The 20,203-nt window shown below is 60.3% G+C and overlaps 2 protein-coding genes across 5 annotated transcripts; one reads left to right on the top strand and one right to left on the bottom strand.

Moving 5' to 3' along the window:
• Window positions 1-1,294: 1,294 nt before the first annotated feature.
• On the bottom strand, window positions 1,295-6,473 carry ZBTB48 (zinc finger and BTB domain containing 48). Of its 3 annotated transcripts, none has more exons than XM_036461124.2 (11): window positions 6,321-6,473; window positions 5,130-5,823; window positions 4,466-4,707; window positions 4,144-4,255; window positions 3,631-3,723; window positions 3,191-3,277; window positions 2,880-3,034; window positions 2,475-2,611; window positions 2,138-2,302; window positions 1,693-1,781; window positions 1,295-1,625 (listed from the first exon to the last, which is right to left on the bottom strand). In XM_036461124.2, the coding sequence occupies exons 1-11, from the start codon at window positions 6,464-6,466 to the stop codon at window positions 1,335-1,337; spliced, it is 2,211 nt and encodes a 736-aa protein (XP_036317017.2). In that variant the 5' UTR covers window positions 6,467-6,473; the 3' UTR covers window positions 1,295-1,334. The 3 variants fall into 3 exon arrangements, with proteins under 3 accessions (XP_036317017.2, XP_045426520.1, XP_045426521.1); XM_045570564.1 differs by having other exon boundaries at window positions 4,466-4,653; XM_045570565.1 differs by having other exon boundaries at window positions 1,434-1,625; window positions 2,138-2,298.
• NOL9 (nucleolar protein 9) lies at window positions 6,415-18,835 on the top strand. Of its 2 annotated transcripts, XM_036461123.2 has the most exons (12): window positions 6,415-7,482; window positions 8,172-8,391; window positions 9,037-9,164; window positions 10,532-10,667; window positions 10,771-10,867; window positions 11,570-11,667; window positions 12,588-12,749; window positions 12,916-13,213; window positions 13,538-13,649; window positions 15,376-15,553; window positions 16,639-16,772; window positions 17,532-18,835. In XM_036461123.2, exons 1-12 carry the CDS (start codon window positions 6,568-6,570, stop codon window positions 17,679-17,681), a joined length of 2,628 nt encoding a protein of 875 aa, XP_036317016.2. In that variant the 5' UTR covers window positions 6,415-6,567; the 3' UTR covers window positions 17,682-18,835. The 2 variants fall into 2 exon arrangements, 1 of the variants encoding a protein (XP_036317016.2); XR_006739558.1 differs by lacking the exons at window positions 13,538-13,649; window positions 17,532-18,835 and having other exon boundaries at window positions 16,639-16,727.
• The last annotated feature ends 1,368 nt before the right edge of the window (window positions 18,836-20,203 follow it).

Genomic DNA, 20,203 nt, shown 5'->3' with positions numbered 1-20,203 from the left:
AAGGCCTGCTGGAGCGTCCAGGCCCCGCCTGCCTGTGGGCGCTCTGTCCTCGCCCCGCCCCCAGTCCAGCCTGATGCTCTGCAGTGTGTGAACCTGGACCTGGGTGGGGGTGCCCGGGGAGGACGGAATCCTGGGGCCCAGAAGCTCAGGAGCATCACCTGCTGGAAAGCAGGCCCTTCTGAACCCAAGGGAAAGGTGGTGCCTGCGCCGGGAGGGCATTTTGAGGCCAGTTTGCCTTTTCCGCACCTGCGAGCAGCTCATGATTGGGTGTCAGTCATTGCACTTGAGCTCACTACCTGAGCTCCCAGTGGCCAAGGAGTGGAAGATGGGGAGGGGGTTCCTCACCAGGAGGCCTCAGCATGCTGCCGGCTGTTCCAGGAACCTTCCAGGGGCTTCCGGCTCATGGGGTCACGATCACAGTTTGGGGGAGGGGGGTATCCCGACCACTGCTACCACCTCCCAACAGCACTGCCCCTGGGGCAGCTGGAGGCGCACAGGCTGACGCCTCCCCAGGGTGGGGGCTGCAGCAGAGGCGACACTGACTTCGGGGCTGGCACGCAGAGTCCCCCAAGTGCCAGGCTGAGTGAGCCGTCCTGAGAGCAGCCCCAGACCAGGGAAGGTCTGGGTGTTGCTATCTAGCAGTGATAGCAAAATGGGCTCTCACTTACCCCCTCTATGAAGCATGTGCTGTTGCTAATTCCATAGAAGACCACGTGAAGCGGGTAGGAACTTGCCCGGGTCAGCACTGATGCCTCCCGCACTGCTGACGAGCAGCACCCGCTCGTCCCCGGGTCACAGGGCAGGGACCTCTCACCTGGGCGGGCCTTGTCTGCGCCCAGGCCTCCTGGACACCTAACCAGCCTCGGGCCCTTCCCTCTGGGCCGTGTGCGGCCAGCGGGGTCCAGAGCAGCTCAGCCATGAGCCCGCCTCCTCAGGCCCATTATGCTCGGCCGCACACTCCCTGGACGGGAGTCTGGAACCAGTGAGGCCATGGGGGAAAGGGGGACAACTGGCTGACCCCAGGGCTCAGGGAAGTCGGCTTGTTCCTGTGGATCTGCTCCCTGCTCCCCCTGCTACAACAGCTGGACGAGGGGTGGGAGACGGATGAGTGTCCTGGGCCAGAGGCGTGGCCCCCAAATTGCCTGCCCGGGTGTCCTGCTGAGGTCTGAGCAGGTGGGAAGGGCTGGCTCAGGTGCAGAGGCTCAGCCTGCGGTCTGCTCTGGGGGCTGGGAAAGCGCGGCCTGGCGGGGCCGGGACAGACGGTGGATGGCGGACGGCGGAGGGGCTGAGCAAGTGCGAAGCACGTGGTTTATTGGAGAGGGCCGGGGCCGGGGCTACGAGTCACAGTCCTCGGGGATGGCCGCGGTGATGAGCAGCGAGGGCTCCATGACGCCCGGGAAGCCCTCCTCGGCGCACAGTCTCTGGGCGGGGAGCGGGGGCGCCAGGCCGCCCTGGGCCAGCGACTCCACGATGACCTCGGCCGAGCCCACCTCCAGCTCGGCGGGCGGCTGCAGCGCCACCACCACCACCTTCTCGTCCTCGATGACCAGGTTCCGCAGCTTGCGCTGCCGCGGGCTGTAGTTCTTCACGCGCTCGTGGATCTCCATGTGCCGCCGCAGGTGGGCCTGGGGGGAGCGCGGCTCAGGCTGGGCCGGGGGCCCGGGGGGGGGGGGCGGGGAGGGACAGGCCTACCTGCCGCGTGAACTTGTAGCCGCACTTGGTGCACTCGAACTTGCGCACGCCCTTGTGCCTCCGCACGTGCACGCGCAGCTGCTCCACGGCTGTGAGGGAGGCCACGGGGGTTAGAGGGCGGGAACGGGGACGTGGCGGGGCCTGCGGAGCTGGAGTCCCCGGGTTTTAGCCACTCCTCGGGGCCCTGCCACCTACAGTGCCTCCGCGGTCACTACTGCATAGGACCGGAGCTGCCACCAGCCCCCTCATCCCGTTTGAGAGACGAGGATTAAACACGAGCGCCCCTGCTTCGTTATCACTGCTGGATGGCACCCCCGACCGCAGTGGGGACTGGGAGGTCCCCGCCAAGAGGCATGGCTGCCCGGCCTCTCCCAGCGGAGGCCCCGGCCTGGTGGGCAGCAGTGCAGACGCCTCCCCGCCGGGCTCAGGGCGGGCGGGCGGGTACCTTTGAAGGTCTTGCCGCAGATCTGGCAGAAGTGCGGGCGGCCCTCCTGGTGGCGGCTGGCCACGTGCCGCAGCAGCGGCCCCTTCTCGGTGAAGCGCTGCTCGCAGAACTCGCAGCCGAAGGGCCGCTCGCCGGTGTGCGTGCGGTTGTGCTTGTCCAGGCTGGCTGTGGGAGCGGCGAGTCAGCGCGGCCGGCCGGGGCACTCCCCGCGGGGACGAGGATGGGGGGGGGGGGGGGGGGGAGTGCGGGGGGGGCGGGGGTGGGGGGGGAGTGCGGGGGGGGCGGGGGGTGGGGGGGAGTGCGGGGGGGGGGACGGGTGCGGGGGAGGCCCCCTCACCTTGGGTGCGGAAGGTCTTGCCGCAGAGGTGGCACTGGAAGGGCTTCTCGCCCGTGTGCGTGCGCAGGTGCGTGTTGAGGTTGGCCTTCTGGGTGAAGGCGTGGCTGCAGAACTCGCAGACGTAGGGCCGCTCGTTCCTGTCCGGGTGGGGGACACGGACGGGCCATCACCCAGGGAAGGGGCCCCTTCACTGCACTGCAGCCGAGGGCCCAGGCCCGGGCCAAGGCAGCAGCGAGGAGGGCTTGGGCAGTGCCAGCACGGGGACCCCACCTCCTGCCCAGGAAGGTACAGAGCCTTCTCAGCCTGGAACCCCTCCCCCTCTGCCTGGCAAACCTGCTCGGCCCTCTGAGGCCCCCGCAGGCACCACTCGGGGTGGAGGGCACTCTGCCTTCCGGGCAGCCCCACCTGTGCTTGGCTTTGGTGTGCATCTGCAGGCCGTTGCGGCTGGAGGCCCGGTGCCCACACTCCTCACACACAAACAGCTTCTCTCCGCGGTGCTTGAAAGCCTCGTGCAGCTGCAGTTCTGTCCGGGACAGGAAGCACTTGGCACAGGTGGGGCACTGCAGGGCCGAAGGGGCCGGGCACAGAGCGGGGTGAGGGCAGGGCGGGGCACCCCTGGACACCCCGCGTGGCAGATGCCGCACAGCCACCCCCGGGGCAGCTCCAGTCCCAGCGTCTGAGCACGCTGCCCAGCCCCCGCCCCGCCGGGCACTCACAGCGTGGGGCTTGGGCGCTCCGTGCAGCCTGATCATGTGGCTCTGCAAGTCCTTCTTCTGCATGAACTGCTGGGAGCAGGAGGAGCACTGCAAGACAGACGTGGGCAGCTGAGGCAGCCGCACCCACCCGGACACCAGAGGGCAGGGCACCCATTCCGGCCACCCTGAGAGGTGGGGGGACAGAGGGCAGGGCACCCCACCCCGCCAACCTGGGCGGTGGGGGGACAGAGACCTGGGTGACGCCCACGCCGGGAAGGCGCCCCATGCCATACCCGCAGGAGCTGAGCCTGCCCTCTACGGCAAGAAACAAGGGCCAAGAAGGACCAGTGGCCCAGCCTGAGGTGTGGGGCACCAGAGGGATGGGCAGGGGAGGCGGGGCTCCCTGAAGCTGCCAGGGGAGGCACTCAGTGGGAGGGTCCTGGGGACAGGCCGAGCCTGACCTTGTAGGGCATCTCCCCCGTGTGGGACACCATATGCACCCGCAGCTCCATCCTCCGGCGGAAAGTCTCCTGGCACACGGAGCATGTGAAGACCTGGCGGTGTGAGGGGCAATCAGGGCGGCATCAGCGGGCGCCTCTGCCCTCTGCCCGCTGCTGGGAGGAGCCTGCCCGAGGAGAGGCCACTAGGGTGGAGAGGGAACATGCAACCTGCCTGCCTGAGCCTGACTGTCCAAACCCCCAACCAGGCCCCTCAGACCCGGCAGGCAGGGGGCAGGGGCCTAGCGGCCTTGCCTGCAGCCTCCCACCACGGTACCCCTTCTCCAAAGCCCAGGGGTCTGGCAGGCAAACCCCAAATGCCTCCTGGGCTGTCCCTTCCACTCTGGGACCTGTGTCCCCACCTGGAATACCGGGCAGCCACCTGACGGCATCCAGGAACCCTGCGGCTCTCCAAGGGTGCGGTCCCTCCCGAGGGCGGAGGCTGCTCGCCCGGCCCACACACCGGGCAGCACGCACCTGCTCGGAGCGGTTCATACAATTCCGGGCTTCGTGCTCCAGGAGGTTCTCCTTCCGGAAGTAGCACTTCCCACATTTGGGGCACTCGAAGGGCTTCTCCCCAGTGTGTTTCCTGCCAGAAGCCACAGGGGGCGTGGGGCTGAGCCACTTCCCGCCTCGCCTCACCCGCGCCCAGGGCCCCCTCTGGTTCTCACCACGTGGTTTTCACTCCCTTAGTACGTGGCTCTTCTCCCCCTTCATGGCCCAGAAGCGGGGAGCACAGGCCCTCCCCCGACGTGGGACTGGCAGACAGGAAGAGCAAACAGAAACACGGAGCGTTTACCTGTTGTGGACTTTCAGGTAGTACTTGCTGAGGAACTTTTTATGGCAGGTGGGGCACTCGACCGGCACCGCTGTACCTTTTCTGTTCGCGGGGGGCTCGGCTGCCAGGGCGCCTGCGCTCAGGGCTGGCTCGGCAGGGCAGGGCTTTCTGAGCGCGTTCGACTTCCTCCTGGTCAGCACGGTCTCTGTCTCAGAAACACAGTCGCCATTCCCGTCATCCTCAACTTGAACCACCACTTCCCACTAAAGAGGCAGGAGGAGGAGGCGTGTCACCCAGCTAATCAGCAGGGCCCCTGGGGTGGATGCAGCCAGCTCCATCCCAAGGCCCACCCAGGCCCGTCCGCAGACCAGCGCCCAGGCCCGTGGCCGTTCCCATCAGAATCTTGCACTGAGGCAGGGGCGCCATCGTGGGGAACTGGAAGAGGCTGGATTTCACTGCCCTGGGGAAAGGCCTGTGACCCTGATGCTGCCCGCGCCACGCCGAGAAGCTGGCAACCACGGGCAGCGGAGGCTGCAGGGCAAAGCCAGCTTCCCGTGTTTGGCAAAAGCCTGTTTTGAGCCCACACAACACGGATTCTACCTTGGGGCCCAGCTTATGCCAGAAAAGTGTCAATCTCTTCCCCCTACGCCCACTTCCCCCATCTCCAGCACCCTGCCTTCGGTACCTCATTGCTCCCGCCCTGCAGCTGGGCACCTTGAGCCTCCGAGGGCCTCGGGGGCGCTTTGCAATCCTCGGGCTCCTTGTCCTCCGGGGGACACAGCTTGAGGGCCTGCTGGAGTTTGCCGCGCAGGGACGGGCTCTCGGTCAGAGCAGGCAGCCCAAGCTGCGGCCTCGGAGGGCTGGTGCTGCCGCCGGGCTCCTGGTCCCCGGGGACGTGACTCGCAGCCCTGGAAGCTCCCTCTTCCTCCATGCCTGCCAGCTCCTTGGGGTGGCTGCTCACATCCCGGGGGGCAGGTCTCTCCAGCCCACCCTGGCCACCTGGTGCCGGTCCCGCCGAGGGCGCGGGGTGGAAGCTCTGGCACAGTTCCACAGCCTCCGGCACACACAGCTCCCTGGCTGCCAGGAGCACCTGGTCCCGGTTCCCTGACGTGAGGGCGAGGTGGCCCGTGTAGAAAAAGTCCAACAAGAGGCCAAAAATCTCCGCGAAGCCGGCCGGGAGGACGACGCTGCCCCCGGAGCCAACCCCATAGAGGCTCTCGAAGAAGTGGCTGCAGCAGGCGAGGACGCTCCAGTGGGCCTTGAACACCAGGTCGCCCACGGCCAGCGTGGCGTCGCAGTACTGGCCCTTCTCCCGCTGCCTGTTGAGCTCCTGCAGGACCCTCACGCTGTGCTGGATGAAGGAGCCATCCATGATCTGTCTGGAGGGGAGGAAGGCAGGAGTGACGCCCTGGCCAGCACAAGCCGGGGGTAAAAGAGAAAGCCCGTGCATCTGCGAGGTGGGAGAGGGGAGGTGGCTTCTACTCAGTCACATTTATCACCACGAGAATCAGATGGAAACTAGAGTGTGCATGCAGAGGCGGGAACAGGCTGAAAGCTTCCCCCGTGAGCAGCCCATATTAGGGTTGGCCAGAGAGTGGGTGGCGGGGCGCAAGGGGACTAGGTGAGGGGACGAGGTATGGCTTGGCGGGACACAGGGGAGGGTCAAGGGGCGCTGCTGGAAGGGATTGAAGTGTGAGGAAAGGAGCAGCGGATCGGCACGCACTGATCGGCCTGGCGCAGCGAGAGGACCCGTAGCAGCGGAGGGCGGCGGCTGCACACGGGTGAGCGAAGCCCACGCCGCTCCGTGGCTCCCGAGCGGCCGGACGTAAGGCGGCCGCAGCCCTTCCCTCTCTCGCCCGCGCCCTGCCCTTCTCACCCGGGCCGGTCCTCCCAGCGCCGGCCCCACCGACTCCAGACGCGTCCACGCCACAGCCCCACCCGCCAACTGCCCGGGGCCGTGTGTGCCCAGCCCACACAACGGAGCGGAGACGCCGCCGTCGCCCACGCCGGACGTGACGTCATGGCGCGCCCGCAGGGGTGGAACACCTGAGAGGCGCAGGGTTTAGCGCTAGCATTTGGGGGCGGGGCCACGAAGAAGGCGACCAATGAGATGAGAAAGGGGAATGGGGGCGGAGCCAGGCCCTGGACTTCCGTTCTCGGCCGCCTTCCAGAGCTGCCTAGCAACGCCAAGCTGGCGCGGGATTTTCCTCCGGTTCTGGTCGAGGCTGAGGTTCCGGCTGCGGTTTGCCCGCCGCTGCGCTTTCAGGCTTGAAGAGGTAGCTCCCCACGCTCGCCCAGCCTGGAAGCGCAACCAAGACGCACGTGTGTGTGTTTTTAAATCCTCACCCGAGGATATATTTAATGGTTTCTGCCTCTCTCAGGCGCCCAGACCAGGGTTGGAACCCGCAATCTCTTGGTGCACAGGACGCCATCCAACCAGCCTAGCCTCCGGGCGAGGGCACATGTCCCCTCTTTATTGGTCGCCCAGGCGCCGCCCCGACACTGGCCCGCAGGAGTCTTTGAAGTGGAAGCGGAGGCTCCCAGGCCGCTTCCTACCGACGCTCCAGGAGCCGCGGGGCGGGGCGATGAGATCTCGCGAGATTCTCGCGCCGCCAGCGCCGGCGACCAGCATGGCGGACACCCTGCCGCCGCCGAAGCGGGGGCCCCTCCGCTCCACGTGGGCGCGATGCCGCAAGGCCCGGCCCCAGCTCATCCTCAGCCGCCGGCCCCGCCGCCGGCTCCGGCTCCTGCGCTGGGGCGGCCGGCGGCTCCTGCGGCGGCGGCTGCTGCAAGCCCAGGCGGCCGGCGCGGACTGGCGGGAGGGCTGCGGGCCGGTGTCGCGCTCGGCGGCTGCCCCGAGGCCCAAGACCGCGGTGCCCAGCCCGGTCCCTCAACCGGCCCCCAGCCCGACCCCCAGCCGGGCTTCCAGCCCGGCCTCGGACGAGGACGCCGCCCCGCGTGGCCCCGCGAAGCTCGCCATCCCGCCGCTGCGGCCGGCCGGCGCGGGCCGCGCGTTGCTGCTGCTGCCGCGGGAGCAGGTGAGTGGAGCGCCCGGCGGGCGGAGGGGAGGCGGGGACGCAGCCCGGGGTGCGGCCGGGGAGACGGTGGCCTCTGCGGGAGTCAGAGAGCCCTCCAGGCGACGGTGCTGAGAGAGGAAAGGACGCTGCTTTGGAAGATGCCTTCAGGGCTGAAAGGAACTTGGATGGCGGTGGTTTTGGTAATGGGGTCGCGTTTCCTGGGTGCCTAGTGACGTCAGGCTCTGCGTGTTCTGAGGGTCTTGGTTGTATGAACATTGTAGTACTCGCAGCTCACCTGGAGTCACTGCCGCGATTGCTGCGAATGGTGACAGGAAGAACTGAGGGTTGGCTTAGGTAACTTCCCAAAAGGGACACGGTAGTAGGGTCCGCAGCCTGATTGCAGGGTCCCTGCTGTTCGCTGGGACTGTGGCCTGGGCGGCCCCTCCAATGAGGAGGGAAAGAAAAGCCTGCAGCCAGAGGACCGCAGAGCTGGGCTCGTGGGACACCCTTGTTTTTCACGTGTTCATGCTCCCCAGCTGCCGTGGGATGCAATCTTAAGTCAAAAACACACAGTCCCTGAAAGTCACCCCCTACAATGTCTCCGTTATTTAGAAACCTGCCACCTTTTGATATGTGACTAGCAATGAAGGTTTTAGAAAATTCAGTCCCTATATAATGTTATTTCTTTTCTTTTTTTCTTTCCCTGCTAGGTCTTTACCTTTAGCGGGACCTGTCGCGTGACCTGCCTTTACGGCCAGGTGCAGGTGTTTGGCTTTACCATTGGCCAAGGCCAGCCTTCCCAGGACGTCTTCTCCACCTACACCCACTCTCGCCTGGCGCTCAGCGCTGTCCATTACTCGGCGCCTGAGAAAAGCAAGAAGGAGATGAAGAGAGAAGCCCGGGCTTTGCTCAGAGCGCATCTGAACCGGGGTAATGAGGAGACCCGGATCGTCTGCTGAGGGTGCTGTGGCTGATAAGGTTTAGATGTGTACCACGGCCTAGACATCGCCCCCTTTGCTAGATCTACTTAAACCCTCACCGCCCTGGCCAGGTGGCCCAGCGTGTTTGATCATCATCCTTTATACCAGGGTCGGCAAACCAAGCCTTTGCCTCTCTGTTGACTAATGAGTTTGCCTAACACTGGTTTATACCACAGGATTGGGGGGGGGGGGGGGCATTCCTGGTCAGGGCACATGTTTGTTTTCCTCTCCCTCCCTCCCTCCCTCTCTCCCTCTTCCTCTTTCTCTAAAAGGAAATGGAAAGAATATCCTTGGTGAGGATCAATAAAAACAAATAATTAGTTCGTTAAATATATCCTCAGGTGAGGATAATAAAAATAACCCTAGCAAATGTCCTGAGTGACTTTTCACCATATTGTTTTCACCAATTTACAGAGAAAAGTTGCCCAAGGCCACACAGCTAGTATGACTTCTCAACCCAGGTGTGTTCCAATTATGCAGTCCGGCCCAGAAAAAGGCTCTCAAACGTCATGTCCCCCCTCTAAAAGCTCCCGGTTCGGCCCAGGAAATGCGGGCCGAAGGGCGTAGAGTTTAACGGTAGTTTAACCGCTCACAGATGACAGGTGCTGGGTGATGAAGAACTTCTCTCCGCTCTGCTCCGTGGTGCTGCTGGAAACCCTGAAAAACTCCGCCGTGCGCTTCATAACCAGCCACCCGGGCTTGTCCTACGTCTTCGAACAAGAGGTAAGACCGGCTCCGGTCAGAGTTTTGCAGATGACCTTCCCAGAGCAGTCATCTCGCACTGTGTAGGCGCTCCCCTCGGAGGTCAGCCTCCTGTGCCGTGTCCCCCAGGCTGTGGGACGTGTGCTCAGTAAGAACAGTCACTGTGGACAGGTATACCCTGAAAAGGGCCCCCCTTAGTTTCATTCCCCAGCAAAAGCCATCGTCTTGCATTGTAGTCGGTTAAGTTCTTGTTGGCATTTTACAAAAATGGTTATCTTGTATCTGGACTCATTAACGTGAGACTGGAAGTTTTCTCATAGCTGTGAATGAGTGATTTCGGTGTCCTTACACCTCCCGCTCTCTTCTCACCTGTATGTTTTGCTGGTCCTGTTGATGATTTCCTAAGGTCCAGTTTGTACTTTCATTGCCTCCCGTGAGCCAGTAAGGTGAATCTAACCATAAGGTGGTTGGACAGACTGGATGGTGAAAAAGAACCGAGGATGCCTGGCGGTTCTGTTAACTCAGACGGGGCGACCTCAGGAGCGGGTGTAGTCATGTGCACCTTGAGGTGCCTGTTAGATGTCTGCACTTCGGAGAAGCGGTTGGGAATGTAAATGTGGAGCTGTGAGCAGAAGGGGATCCAAAGGCCTCAGCACCTTTGAGGGAGTGACTTTGAGGGAGTGACTGAGTGAGAAATGGGAAGGTTCCAGGTCTGAGCCCGAGGCAGTCCCAGGAACCGGGCTCCGTGAGATGGAGACAGTGGTCATTGCTGTCAGGACTGAGGCCTGCTCCCTCCTTTACTAGAATCCAGAGTTGCTGATAGCAAGCCTTAGGGCCAGGCGGGTTCCATGCCTTTTGTGACGCCCTTTCCTGTGCTCCTGGGCGGGTCTCTCCCGTGATCCCCTTCCACACAGTGATGTGCTCCGTCCAGGCTCCAGCTGCTTCCGCGGGAGTGGGCTCCCGTTCCTCGGGTGGCTCTCCCACGGTCTCCTGGTGCTTCTGGGGTGCCATGGGGCTTCACGGACCCGCCTTCCGCGCCCTTCCCGCTCTGCCTGCTGGCTCTGTATGGTATTGCCTTGACTTCATTCAAATACCCAGCGGGCTCTTGGCCTGCGGCCTCCAGTTCCCTCTTTCTTCTGGAGTCACTCTCACACGTGTCCTTTCTCCTGGGCGTGTCCTGGGGGCGATGGTGGCTGGGAAGTAAGCATGAGCGGGGGAACAGGCGTGGTGCTTCAGGAGGAGAGCTGGCGGGGGTGGGTTTGGGGCTGGGAAGAGGGAGGGGTCCATTTATCTTCAGCTCCCAGCTGCGTGAGGCTTATTAACTCAGAACTGAGGGGAAGGGCGCCTTTGGTTTCACCTTTTCTAAAAGTTGATGCTGATAATTTCAGAGGACAACTTTCCAGATTAACGCCGAGTATTTCGCCATGAGGTCGGTGGGCATTAAGAAAGAGAAGAAGAAAAACGGCCTGCAGCTAACCGAGAGTGTCCTTTCGGCGCTGGAGGAGCTGGTCAGCGTCGCCTGCGGTGAGCGAGACGTTGCTAAGGTGGAGCGCTCCCGCCGGAGCGCCGGGTCCCGGGTGAGAGCCCCAGGGCGAGGCTGACTGGGCCGTGTTTGTCTTTCCTCCAGAGGAAGCGGACGGCTGCCCCATCATCCTGGTCTGTGGCGCTCAGGACGTCGGAAAGTCCACCTTTAACCGGTACCTGATGAACCAGCTGCTGAACAGGTAAGCGTGCTCCTGTTTGGACAGGTTGCTCCAATTGGGGTACGAAGTAGAAGTTTGGATTTAGGAAACTGGCCGGGATGCCTCTGGGCTTCTCAGGGCATTTACAACTCCGTGCCCAGCAGCTCGGCTAGGCGAGGGCTCGGGTGCGGACCTGCCTGACAGAGCGCCTTGGGGAGCCACTTGGTCTCAGCATCTGTATTTGTCCCCATGGAGATTTAGAGCAGGTCAGCTCCGCTGTCTACAGGTAACGTTTTAGGGAAGATGACCATGTACCCTATCATGGACGGACCCTGTGACCCATCCCATGTCCTCTTTAGGCACTGTACATGGATTGAGCCTGCCTATGGGGTCAAAACCATCCTATCTAATAGAAGGCCAGCGACCATAACGGCGTAAGGACCAGATTGACCAATCGACCAGTCGCTATGAGGCGCATTGACCACCTCTCAGTCTCTCCCCCGGCCCTCAGGCTCTGATCGCCGGATGGCGAAGGGGAACCACGGGGAACCAGGGTAGATGTAGGCGGGGGGTGGGCCTGGGGACTGGCGAGCAGAAGGAAGATGGCCCTGATTGCAGGTTAGGCCTAAGGACCCTACTCGTGCACGGTTTCGTGTGCTTGGCCTCTAGCACATAAAATCCTTAAGATCTGCTTTATCCTTTCCACATAGTAAAGCTCGCTAAGATTTCCTTTTGAATTTCCAGTATTTCCTGCGTTGACTATTTGGAATGTGACCTGGGGCAGACAGAATTTACTCCTCCGGGATGTATTTCTCTACTTAATATCACAGAACCGCTTCTGGGTATGTATCGTAGATTCCTAAATGTTCTATAACATGTGAGAGTAATGATACTTACCAAAAAGTCAAAGAATATAGAAGTATAAAATATGTGAGCATACCCCTTCAAACTCAGTCTTCCCATAACTGTTTGTCCAGCCTCCAAAAATGAAAAAATAAACTATGACACTTAGTGGGGTTCCATTTTAGTAAATGGACCTACTGTCCATTTTGTTACAAGTAAGTTAGAAACACAGCTTCTTTTAATACTAACATCTTATTTAACCCTATATAATGATTTAAACCAGGAAATTAACATTGATACAATGCCATTAATTAACCTGTAGATTTTATTCAAAATTAACAAGTTACCCACTAATGTCCTTTTTCTGGTTCAGAATCCAAACCAGAATTCTACATTGTTTGTTTTTGTTACTTTATTATTATTTTAAAAAAAAACACACATATCTTTATTGATTTTAGAGAGGAAGGGGGAGGGTTAGAGAGAGAAATATCAGTGATGAGAGAGAATCATAGATTGGCCTCTTGCACGACTCCTACTGGGAATCAAGCCCACAACCTGGGCACATGCCCTTGGCCAGAATCAAACCTGGGACCCTTCGGTCCACAGGCCAAAGCTCTTTATCCACTGAGCCAAACCAGCTAGAGCTGTTTTATTATTTTTTTAATGGATTTTTTTTTTGTTTTTTTTAGAAAAAGTGGGAGGAAGACGGGGAGAGAAAGAGAGACATCTTTGAGAGAGACACACATTGATTGGTTGCCTTCTGTGCTTGCCCTGACCAGGGCTGGGGATAGAACCTACAGCCCCAGGCATGTGCCCTTGACTAGGAATCGAACCCGAGACCCGATGGTGCCTGGGCCGACATTCGCACCAGTGAGGAACACTGGCCAGGGCATGGATTCGTTGTTATCTGTCTTCTCAGGACCACCGTTCACCCACCAGAGGACACCACAGAAAATGGTGTATTTTGGGAGATCTACTTGTAAAGACAACTATGAGAATTACATCGAGATCATCAAGTATGTGTTCAGCTCCTACAGGAGAGAGTCCCCTCTCATCATCAACACGATGGGCTGGGTGACAGGTAAGGCCACCGTGGCCCGCGGGGCAGGGAAGGACCCGGGGGGGTGAGCTCCCGGCTCAGACCTGCGGCTGGAGCCAGTTTTGGGGGAGATCCTCCGGCCGAGCGCGGTCTCGCATTGACACGGCGTTCCCGGAGCGCCGACGCCGACGCCCTCTCCTTCCCGCAGACCAGGGCCTCTTGCTCCTCGTCGATCTGATCCGCTTGCTGTGCCCCAGCCACGTGGTTCAGTTCAGTTCCAGCCGGAGCAGATTCATGCCGAAACTCACCCCCAGCTACATCGACGACATGGATGGCTTGTACACCAAGAGCAAGGCCAAGGTCAGAGACCGAGGCTTCTACCTGCCAGAGTTCGCAGACAGTTTGGAATTTGGTGACGAAGAAAAGGAGAGTCCGGCGGCCTTTTCTGGACATAAGCTGATGTGCGTCCGGTCGGACTTTGCGTTTAGAAAAACGCCAAGAAATCGGTAAGTAAACCGTTGAGGCCGGAGAATTCTGTTTTCTTCAGTTTAACACGCCTTCTGCCCTCAATTCCTTCAGAGCAGTCAGTCCTGTGTCACTTTCCATCTCCAGTGCAGTTTGGGGCTGGGGGGGCAGTCAGGCGTTTTCCCGTGGGAAAGTCCAGAGGGGCTCCCGCTAGGAGAGCTCCCCGCTCCATGTCCCCACTCCATGTCCCAGGGCTTAGAGAAAGGCAGGGCTGGGGATTCCAAGGTGCACATGGATCTACGTAATGGAAGTGGGGGGGGGGGCCTGTCGGGGCCGCTCCTCACCTCCTCCTGTTTGCTTTGCAGAGAGTCGCATAACAGAGTCCTTCGGGACCTGGCCTTGTTGGGGTACCTGGGCCAGCTGCACCCCCCCGCGCCGAAACCGCTTCACCCGCTGCACAGCCTGACCCCCTACCAGGTACAAGCTGGCTGGCGGGGGGACGGCTGTGTGCGGTACCTTCTGTCCGCTCTGTCGCTCCTCGTAACCCTCAGCGCCAGCCCGGGGAAGGCTCGGTGACTCCCCGTTTTGCAGACGGGAGCTGAGGAATCCAGCGACAGTGGCAGAGTGGGCATCAGGCTGGGCTGTCCTGGGCACAGCTCTGGTGCCGGGCCAGTGGGCATGTTCTTCCTGACCCCAGAGGTGGCCCTGGGTTGAACCCAGGCAGTCTGGTTCCAGCGCTCCCGCTGCCGAGCTGTGTGGCTCTATCGTTGGTAGAGCAGGGGCAGTACCGACCTGGTGGGTGGTTGTGCGGAGTCCACGGGGTGCACAGTGGTGCCTGGTCCCCAGTGGGCACTTAAAGCCTTGAACGTTACTGTCACCATTAGATTCTAGCACCAGAGTGTGTGGATCCTGAATTATCTGGGGAGAAACCACCTTAACGCTAGAATTCTGGCTGACGGGAGAATGAAACAGTGACAGGAGCACTTCCTAAGTGCTTACTCTGCTGTGCTGCGTCCTAAGCCCGTGTTTCCTCCTCTGCTCACAATGGCCGTTATAATCCCCATTTTACAGATGATGGGGCTGAGATCAGCTGACCCTAAGGGGCTCAGAAAGGTTTGGGCTGGACTGCAGGCTGTGCAGCCTGACTCCAGAGGCAGAGCATTCGCCCTCCGCTGGATGCCCTGTCCAGTGTTGAGCCCTCACTGTGCTGAGCTCATTACCAGGAATGGCCTGGTGCCTGCATGGCACTGGGACCTGAGCTCAGCAACCTGGGCACAGTCGGGTGGAGGGGACAGGGCTGAGGCCTCGCAGACGGGCGCAGCGGACCTGCCTGGCAGGGATGCGCCTCAGTCTGTCGGCGAGATTGGCTGAGGCCTCCCATCCCCCCCGAGAGCCTGAGGCAGTTCGCTCCCTGGCGCTCTGCTCACTGGGAGAAGCTGTATAACCGAGTTTGGAGTTTACTGCCAGTACCTAACCTGCCTTCTTTTTACTTCACATTTGTTCTGAAACCTAGATAATGTGTGTAACAAAACACTTTTCTCCTTTAAGAAGTTGAAATTACCCAGAAAGTCACATTAAAGGTGGTTCTTTATCTTGTGCTCCAGGCATGCGATACATTTGTTTTAATTCGGTATGCTGCCTTAGAGAACGGATGGCGGCTCCTCAGAGTGAGCGTGGCTTTCTTACATCAGAGGCCTCCGTGCTGGGTCTTCACCGCCTCCCTTTGCTGTGGCCCCGGCAGGACCTTTGCAGACAGACAGCTGTGTTTCCTTAGACAGGAAAGTCTCAGGCATCAGTTTAGCTTTCTAGCGAGTGTGGCTGGTGCACAGGGGCTTGACGTCAAGCTCTCAGGTGCCCTGTTAGAGCAGGGAGCCGAGCAGAGCTGGCTGGTGTTCCCATGCTTTTAGAGACTGTTCGGCAGGCGGTTTGGCAGACAGAACTTCAGAGAGCTGGCCAGTCCACTGATACAAAGGAAAGTAGTTTCCAGAATTAACCGAGGGAGGTGGGCAGTAAAGGGGAGGGAGGGCATGTATACGGTGACGGAAGAAGATTGGAGTCTGGGTGCTGAACACATGATGCACTAGACAGACTGTCGTGGAAGTGTATGCCTAAAACCTACGGGAGTTTTTTAACCCACGTCACAGAGAATTTATTAATAATAAAGAAAAACGAGCTAACGGGGAGGTGCCCATTGGCTTTGCAGGTCCCTTTCAGTGCCGTCGCCCTCCGTGTCATTCACTCCGATGTCGCCCCCACCCACGTCCTGTACGCGGTGAACGCCAGCTGGGTCGGCCTCTGCAAGATCCTGGATGAGGTGGGAGGATTCACCGAGGGGCCCGTCCTGCTCACGCAGACTCCCATCTGCGATTGCCTGGGCTTCGGTGAGTGAGAGGGAAGCGCGTCTGTAACACACTAAACCTGACCCCCTCTCCTCGATGGTCAGAGCTGCTCTGGCTCCACACTCCGTGGGCCTCGGGCCTCGGGCGGCAGGAAGCAGGTCTTCCTCTGTTTCTCCTCCGGCCTCTCTCAGGCCTGGATCCCTCGGCCTGGTGGCGCCTCACCCAGCGTATTGTCTCAGTCCATCTCCTGCTGACTTCCCACAGGGTTCCGAGCCCGTGGTACTGGGCACTCACTCTGCTCGGGTATCTCACGGCATCCGGGTCCGAAACAGGTCCTGATGGTCCGCAGGCCTGATGTTCTCCCAGTCCCTCCTCTCCACCTCCTGTCCCCAAGGTCCTTCAGCGGTCCTTGAAGACTCATGCTGGTGTTTGGGCCTGACCTCCAGGTCCTCCACCTCGTTCTCCACATCCCCCCACGCCAGGTCAGGCAGCTTCTATTCCTGAAATGAGTCCGGCTCCTCCGGTCATGTCCTCCCCTGCCCATATGCCATCCTCATCCCTGCACTGGACCCCACACTCGGGAGTGACCTGAGCCAATCTACGCAGTCATGTCCTGACATCCTGTCGTCATAGCGCAGGTCCAGGCCTGGCCGCGCAGGCCTCCCCCCTCCCCGCCCTGGGCCGTCCCCTCCGAGAGCCCACGGCAGAGTTTATCTCTTGGCTCCTGAGGTCCATAAACGTCAGTGAATGTTTCTGGAAAGTTCACCCAGAATTAGCCGAGTCCTTAAGTGATGACACGTTTCTAACTCATACAACACTGTACTTCTCACAGCGTCTCTTAGAGACGGGCCCCTGCAGACCGTGGACGAGGCGTGAGTGAAGGACTGTCTCCCCAGGCGCTGGCGCCGGCGCCAACTAGGACTGTGGCGTGAGGACCACTCGGTGCCTCAGCCGAGCCGGGAGGAGCTACCACGGCTTCCGGCATTCCCACACTCCGTCTCTGCCACTTTGTATTTCCAAACAAAACCCAGTTGAAATTGGGGCTCTGTCTTAAAAGCTGCTCTGCCGTGGGCGTGGGGTGGCCCGGCGCCTGGCGGAGGGTGACGGTGTGTGCTCTGGTCTTCCAGGGATCTGCAGAGGGATCGACATGGAGAAGCGGCTCTACCACATCCTCACGCCTGTGCCCCCGGAAGAACTGAGAAATGTGAACTGTCTGCTGGTCGGAGCCATCTCCATTCCCCATTGTGTCCTCAAGAGCCAGGTAAGCGGGCTCCGGACGCCCATGGGGAACGGCTGTGTCCGGGCAGAGGGAGCACCTGAAACTGGGCAGGAGCGGGGGCAGGTCCTTGTTGGGGACGGACACTTGGTGCCTGGGGGAGACAAGGCCATGAGCCAGCAGCTGCGGAGAGCCATTCCCGTTCCCGAGCTGAGGCCATCTCCAGGGGCAGCCCGGGAAGGTCACGGGAAGGTCACAGTGGCCAAGAGCACCTGTGTGGGCCCCCGCCAAACTGCAGGGCCTGTGGGTGGCCTGGCTGCTCCCCTTCTTACCTGCTTGTTTGAGATGGAAACCCCCACACTTACCACTGCCTGTTGGATGTGCTTGTGGAGTTGACTAGACCAGTGGTCGGCAAACTGTGGCTCACAAGCCACATGTGGCTCTTTGGCCCCTTGAGTGTGGGTCTTCCACAAAATATCTGCAATTGAAACATACAGCGTGATTAAAACTTCGAGGCCCACGTGCAGAAGTCGGTTTTCAGCTCTCAAAAGAAATTTCAGTCGTACTGTTGATATTTGGCTCATTGACTAATGAGTTTGCCGACCACTGGGCTAGACAGACAGGAGGCGGTCATCTGGCCCCTGGCCAGTGCTTCCGGGCCTTTGCAGGGAGAGCTCAGAAGAGGGGGGACTGGGGAGGGGTTGGGGCTCACTCAGACTCCACACTGTTTCCGGGGGGGGGGGGGGGGCGGGCAGAGGAAGACTGGGCGGCCTGGGAGTTTGCATGTTTTCCGTTTCCTTTCAGCATGGGTTCGAGGGGACGATTCCTTACGTCACAACAGATTACGATATTAAACTTCCTGGAGCGACAGGGAAAATCGGAGCCAGAGAAGCCGAGGAGACGTATGTAAGGAGACAACACCCAAAAGCGAGGTTCCATCGGAAGGCACACTGACGTTTCTACCCAGTGAGGCAGCTGCCTCTGTCTCCGCCTGACGCAGCGGACGGTGGGTCCGTGCTGCGAACGTGCCCTCAGGAGCAGTGTCCTCAGCTCGTGGGAGCCGGTCCGCTTCAGTCCGTCCTTAAGCTCCGCGACCGCGCGCCTCGCCTGCCGTGTGGTCCGTCAGACACGACGCTTTACTTTCTAAAGGAGGCAGCTGCAGGGAAACGTGCGCCATCGAACAAAGTTCTTCAGAACCTCATTGTTGGAATCTGGGAACAATAGGGAGACAAGGGCCCCAAAAGATGGACCAAGGAGGAAGGCAGGCTGGCCAGCGGGATCCGAGCGTCACTGGAAATGGGGACGCGCCTCGGCCCTTGCCCACCTGTGATGGCCGGCCGGCCGGGGCCAAGGCCCCGCTGGTGGGTCGTTCCATCCCCTGGTCACGTGATTCCCGTCCTCTTCCGTTCCTCTGGGACCAGCCGTAAAGATCGGGTTTCATTTCCAAAGGTAATCAAGGTTTAGCAGATGGAGGTTTGGGCTCGAGAAGCCTTCTCTGTGTTTTTAATCCACTGGTTTTATGCCGAAGGAAAGCTGCTCTCCCATCCAGGCGCCTCTGGGTTTTGCCCTGATTGGCTTCTCCTCCGAGACCGAGCCTGGGCAGAGCTCTGGGAGACCAGGCCTGGAGGGCAGCTCCGAGGAGGCCCGTTCCTGCCATGGGCGGCCGGACCTGAACGTGAACATGCGGCAGCTCTGGGCTGTGAGCGCCCGTCCTGAGGGCGGGAGCCGGTGCCGGGACCGTTCTCCTCTCCTCCCTGGTGCTCAGAGTCCTCACCCCCTGAGGTGGGGTTTTGGAGGCAGAGAGGAGCCGTCTGAGGAGAGCGGGACACGGAACTTACTGTGAACGTCCGCTTCCTGAGGAGCGTGTGGAAGGAGGTCCCAGGACTCGCAGGGTTTAGCACCTTCTCCGTTTAAATTGCTGGTGATCGCTGCCTTGAAGCTCTCGGACCCTCCGAGAGCTCATTCTCCCAGGAGCCCTGGCCCTCCGGGTGAATTTAGGATTCTGGAGACATTTGAGGTCTCACTTCTTCATTGCCTTTATTTATATTGAAGTTTACCGTGTACGCATTTTTCTATTTTGACTTTGCAAGTAATTGTGAGACAATCCACCACCGTCAGCTTCACGCCTCCTTCCCTGCCCTGCGTCTCGGTGACAGTCAGGTGACAGTCACTGCCGGTCTGTAGGGCGCTGGCAGCAGGTCGCACTGCCTCTCCCGGACCCCAGGCTGCCTGCAGCTCCCCTCTGGCGGGCGATGCAGGACGCGGTCCCGCTCCAGGCCCCTCTGAAAAGAGGCAGACTGGCCACTAGGGGGAGTTGTCAGCCGTGGTCAGAGGGCCAGACCCTCCAGGCCCCTGGCTCTGATCAGGCCGCTGTAGCTGTCCATTTCTTACCAATGTCAGTGGTTTGGGCTTGTTATTTCTAGGCGGTTGTGGTTCGGGGTGTGTAGGAATGAGTCTGCATTGAGTTATTCTTAATCATCCGTGTGTGATTTCCAAAGCAGTACATGCTTATTCTAGGTCTATTTTATTTTATAAACAAAGACAGCTCAGAGTTCCCTCCTGACCCCGCTAGTCCGGGGGTAGGAGTCTGTGTACGCCCAGGCCCGGTCTGGAAACGAGCTTTGGGGGCGGGGGGAGGCAGCGACACGCCCTCGGGTGCCTTGGATTAGGGTTTCCCAGAGAGCGCAGACTCTGGAAATGGCTCGTGGGAGGACGGGGTGGGGAGGTCCCAGGTGGAGCAGAGCCCCGCCTTTGGCAGCAGCATTCCTCTGCCGGACACCCGGCTGTCCGCCTGACGGTGTGGGGAGACCCTGTGTATACAGGGCTCCTTGTATGCCAAGCACTGAGTGTTTAAATGGACCGGCAGAGGCTTTTAGATTGGGATGTGGTGGTGTCGTGGGTAAGACAGCAGGCTATGATGGTGGAGCTCCGAGTTCAAATCCTGGCTGGACCGCTGGCTCCATGAGGCTGTGAGGGAGACATTCACTGAGCCTGTTCCCCTTTAAGACGGATGGAAGCTCTCCCCGGGGTCCCTGCCCGCACGGCGCCGAGGCCGGGCCCTCAGGAGCAGTGACTGCGGCCGTCTGGGAGGCAGGGACGAGACCGGTGGTTCGCAGTCACTGGGACGAAGCAGGGCCTCCGTGTTGGAATCAGAAGCCTCTCACCTGGCCCCCTCCAGCAGCTTCACTTCACACCGTCCTTCCGGCCACGTGTCCGCTAAAGAGCTCCCGTGAAGCACCCCCTTCCTGGGAGTTTTTCCTAAACCTCCGTCCAGCGCTTTTGAACTTGGATGAACAGGTCCCGCATTTAGAACCTGCTCGGCCCACTGCACGAGGGCCACTAGGTGCCATGTGCCGTCTCATCTGGATCTTCTCAACTGTTTGGCCTTTCCACCACCTTGGTGTCCTGTTGTATGGTTTCTGTCCAGCTTTTGTCACTCACGTCCCTTTTATATCATTAAATGTTTTTGAGGACAT

Source organism: Pipistrellus kuhlii, unplaced genomic scaffold (assembly GCF_014108245.1).
Source record: "Pipistrellus kuhlii isolate mPipKuh1 unplaced genomic scaffold, mPipKuh1.p scaffold_m20_p_34, whole genome shotgun sequence".
Classification (NCBI taxonomy): Eukaryota; Metazoa; Chordata; class Mammalia; order Chiroptera; family Vespertilionidae; genus Pipistrellus; species Pipistrellus kuhlii.
Note: the sequence above shows the minus strand (reverse complement) of the source record. Positions and strands in the feature narration are given on the sequence as shown.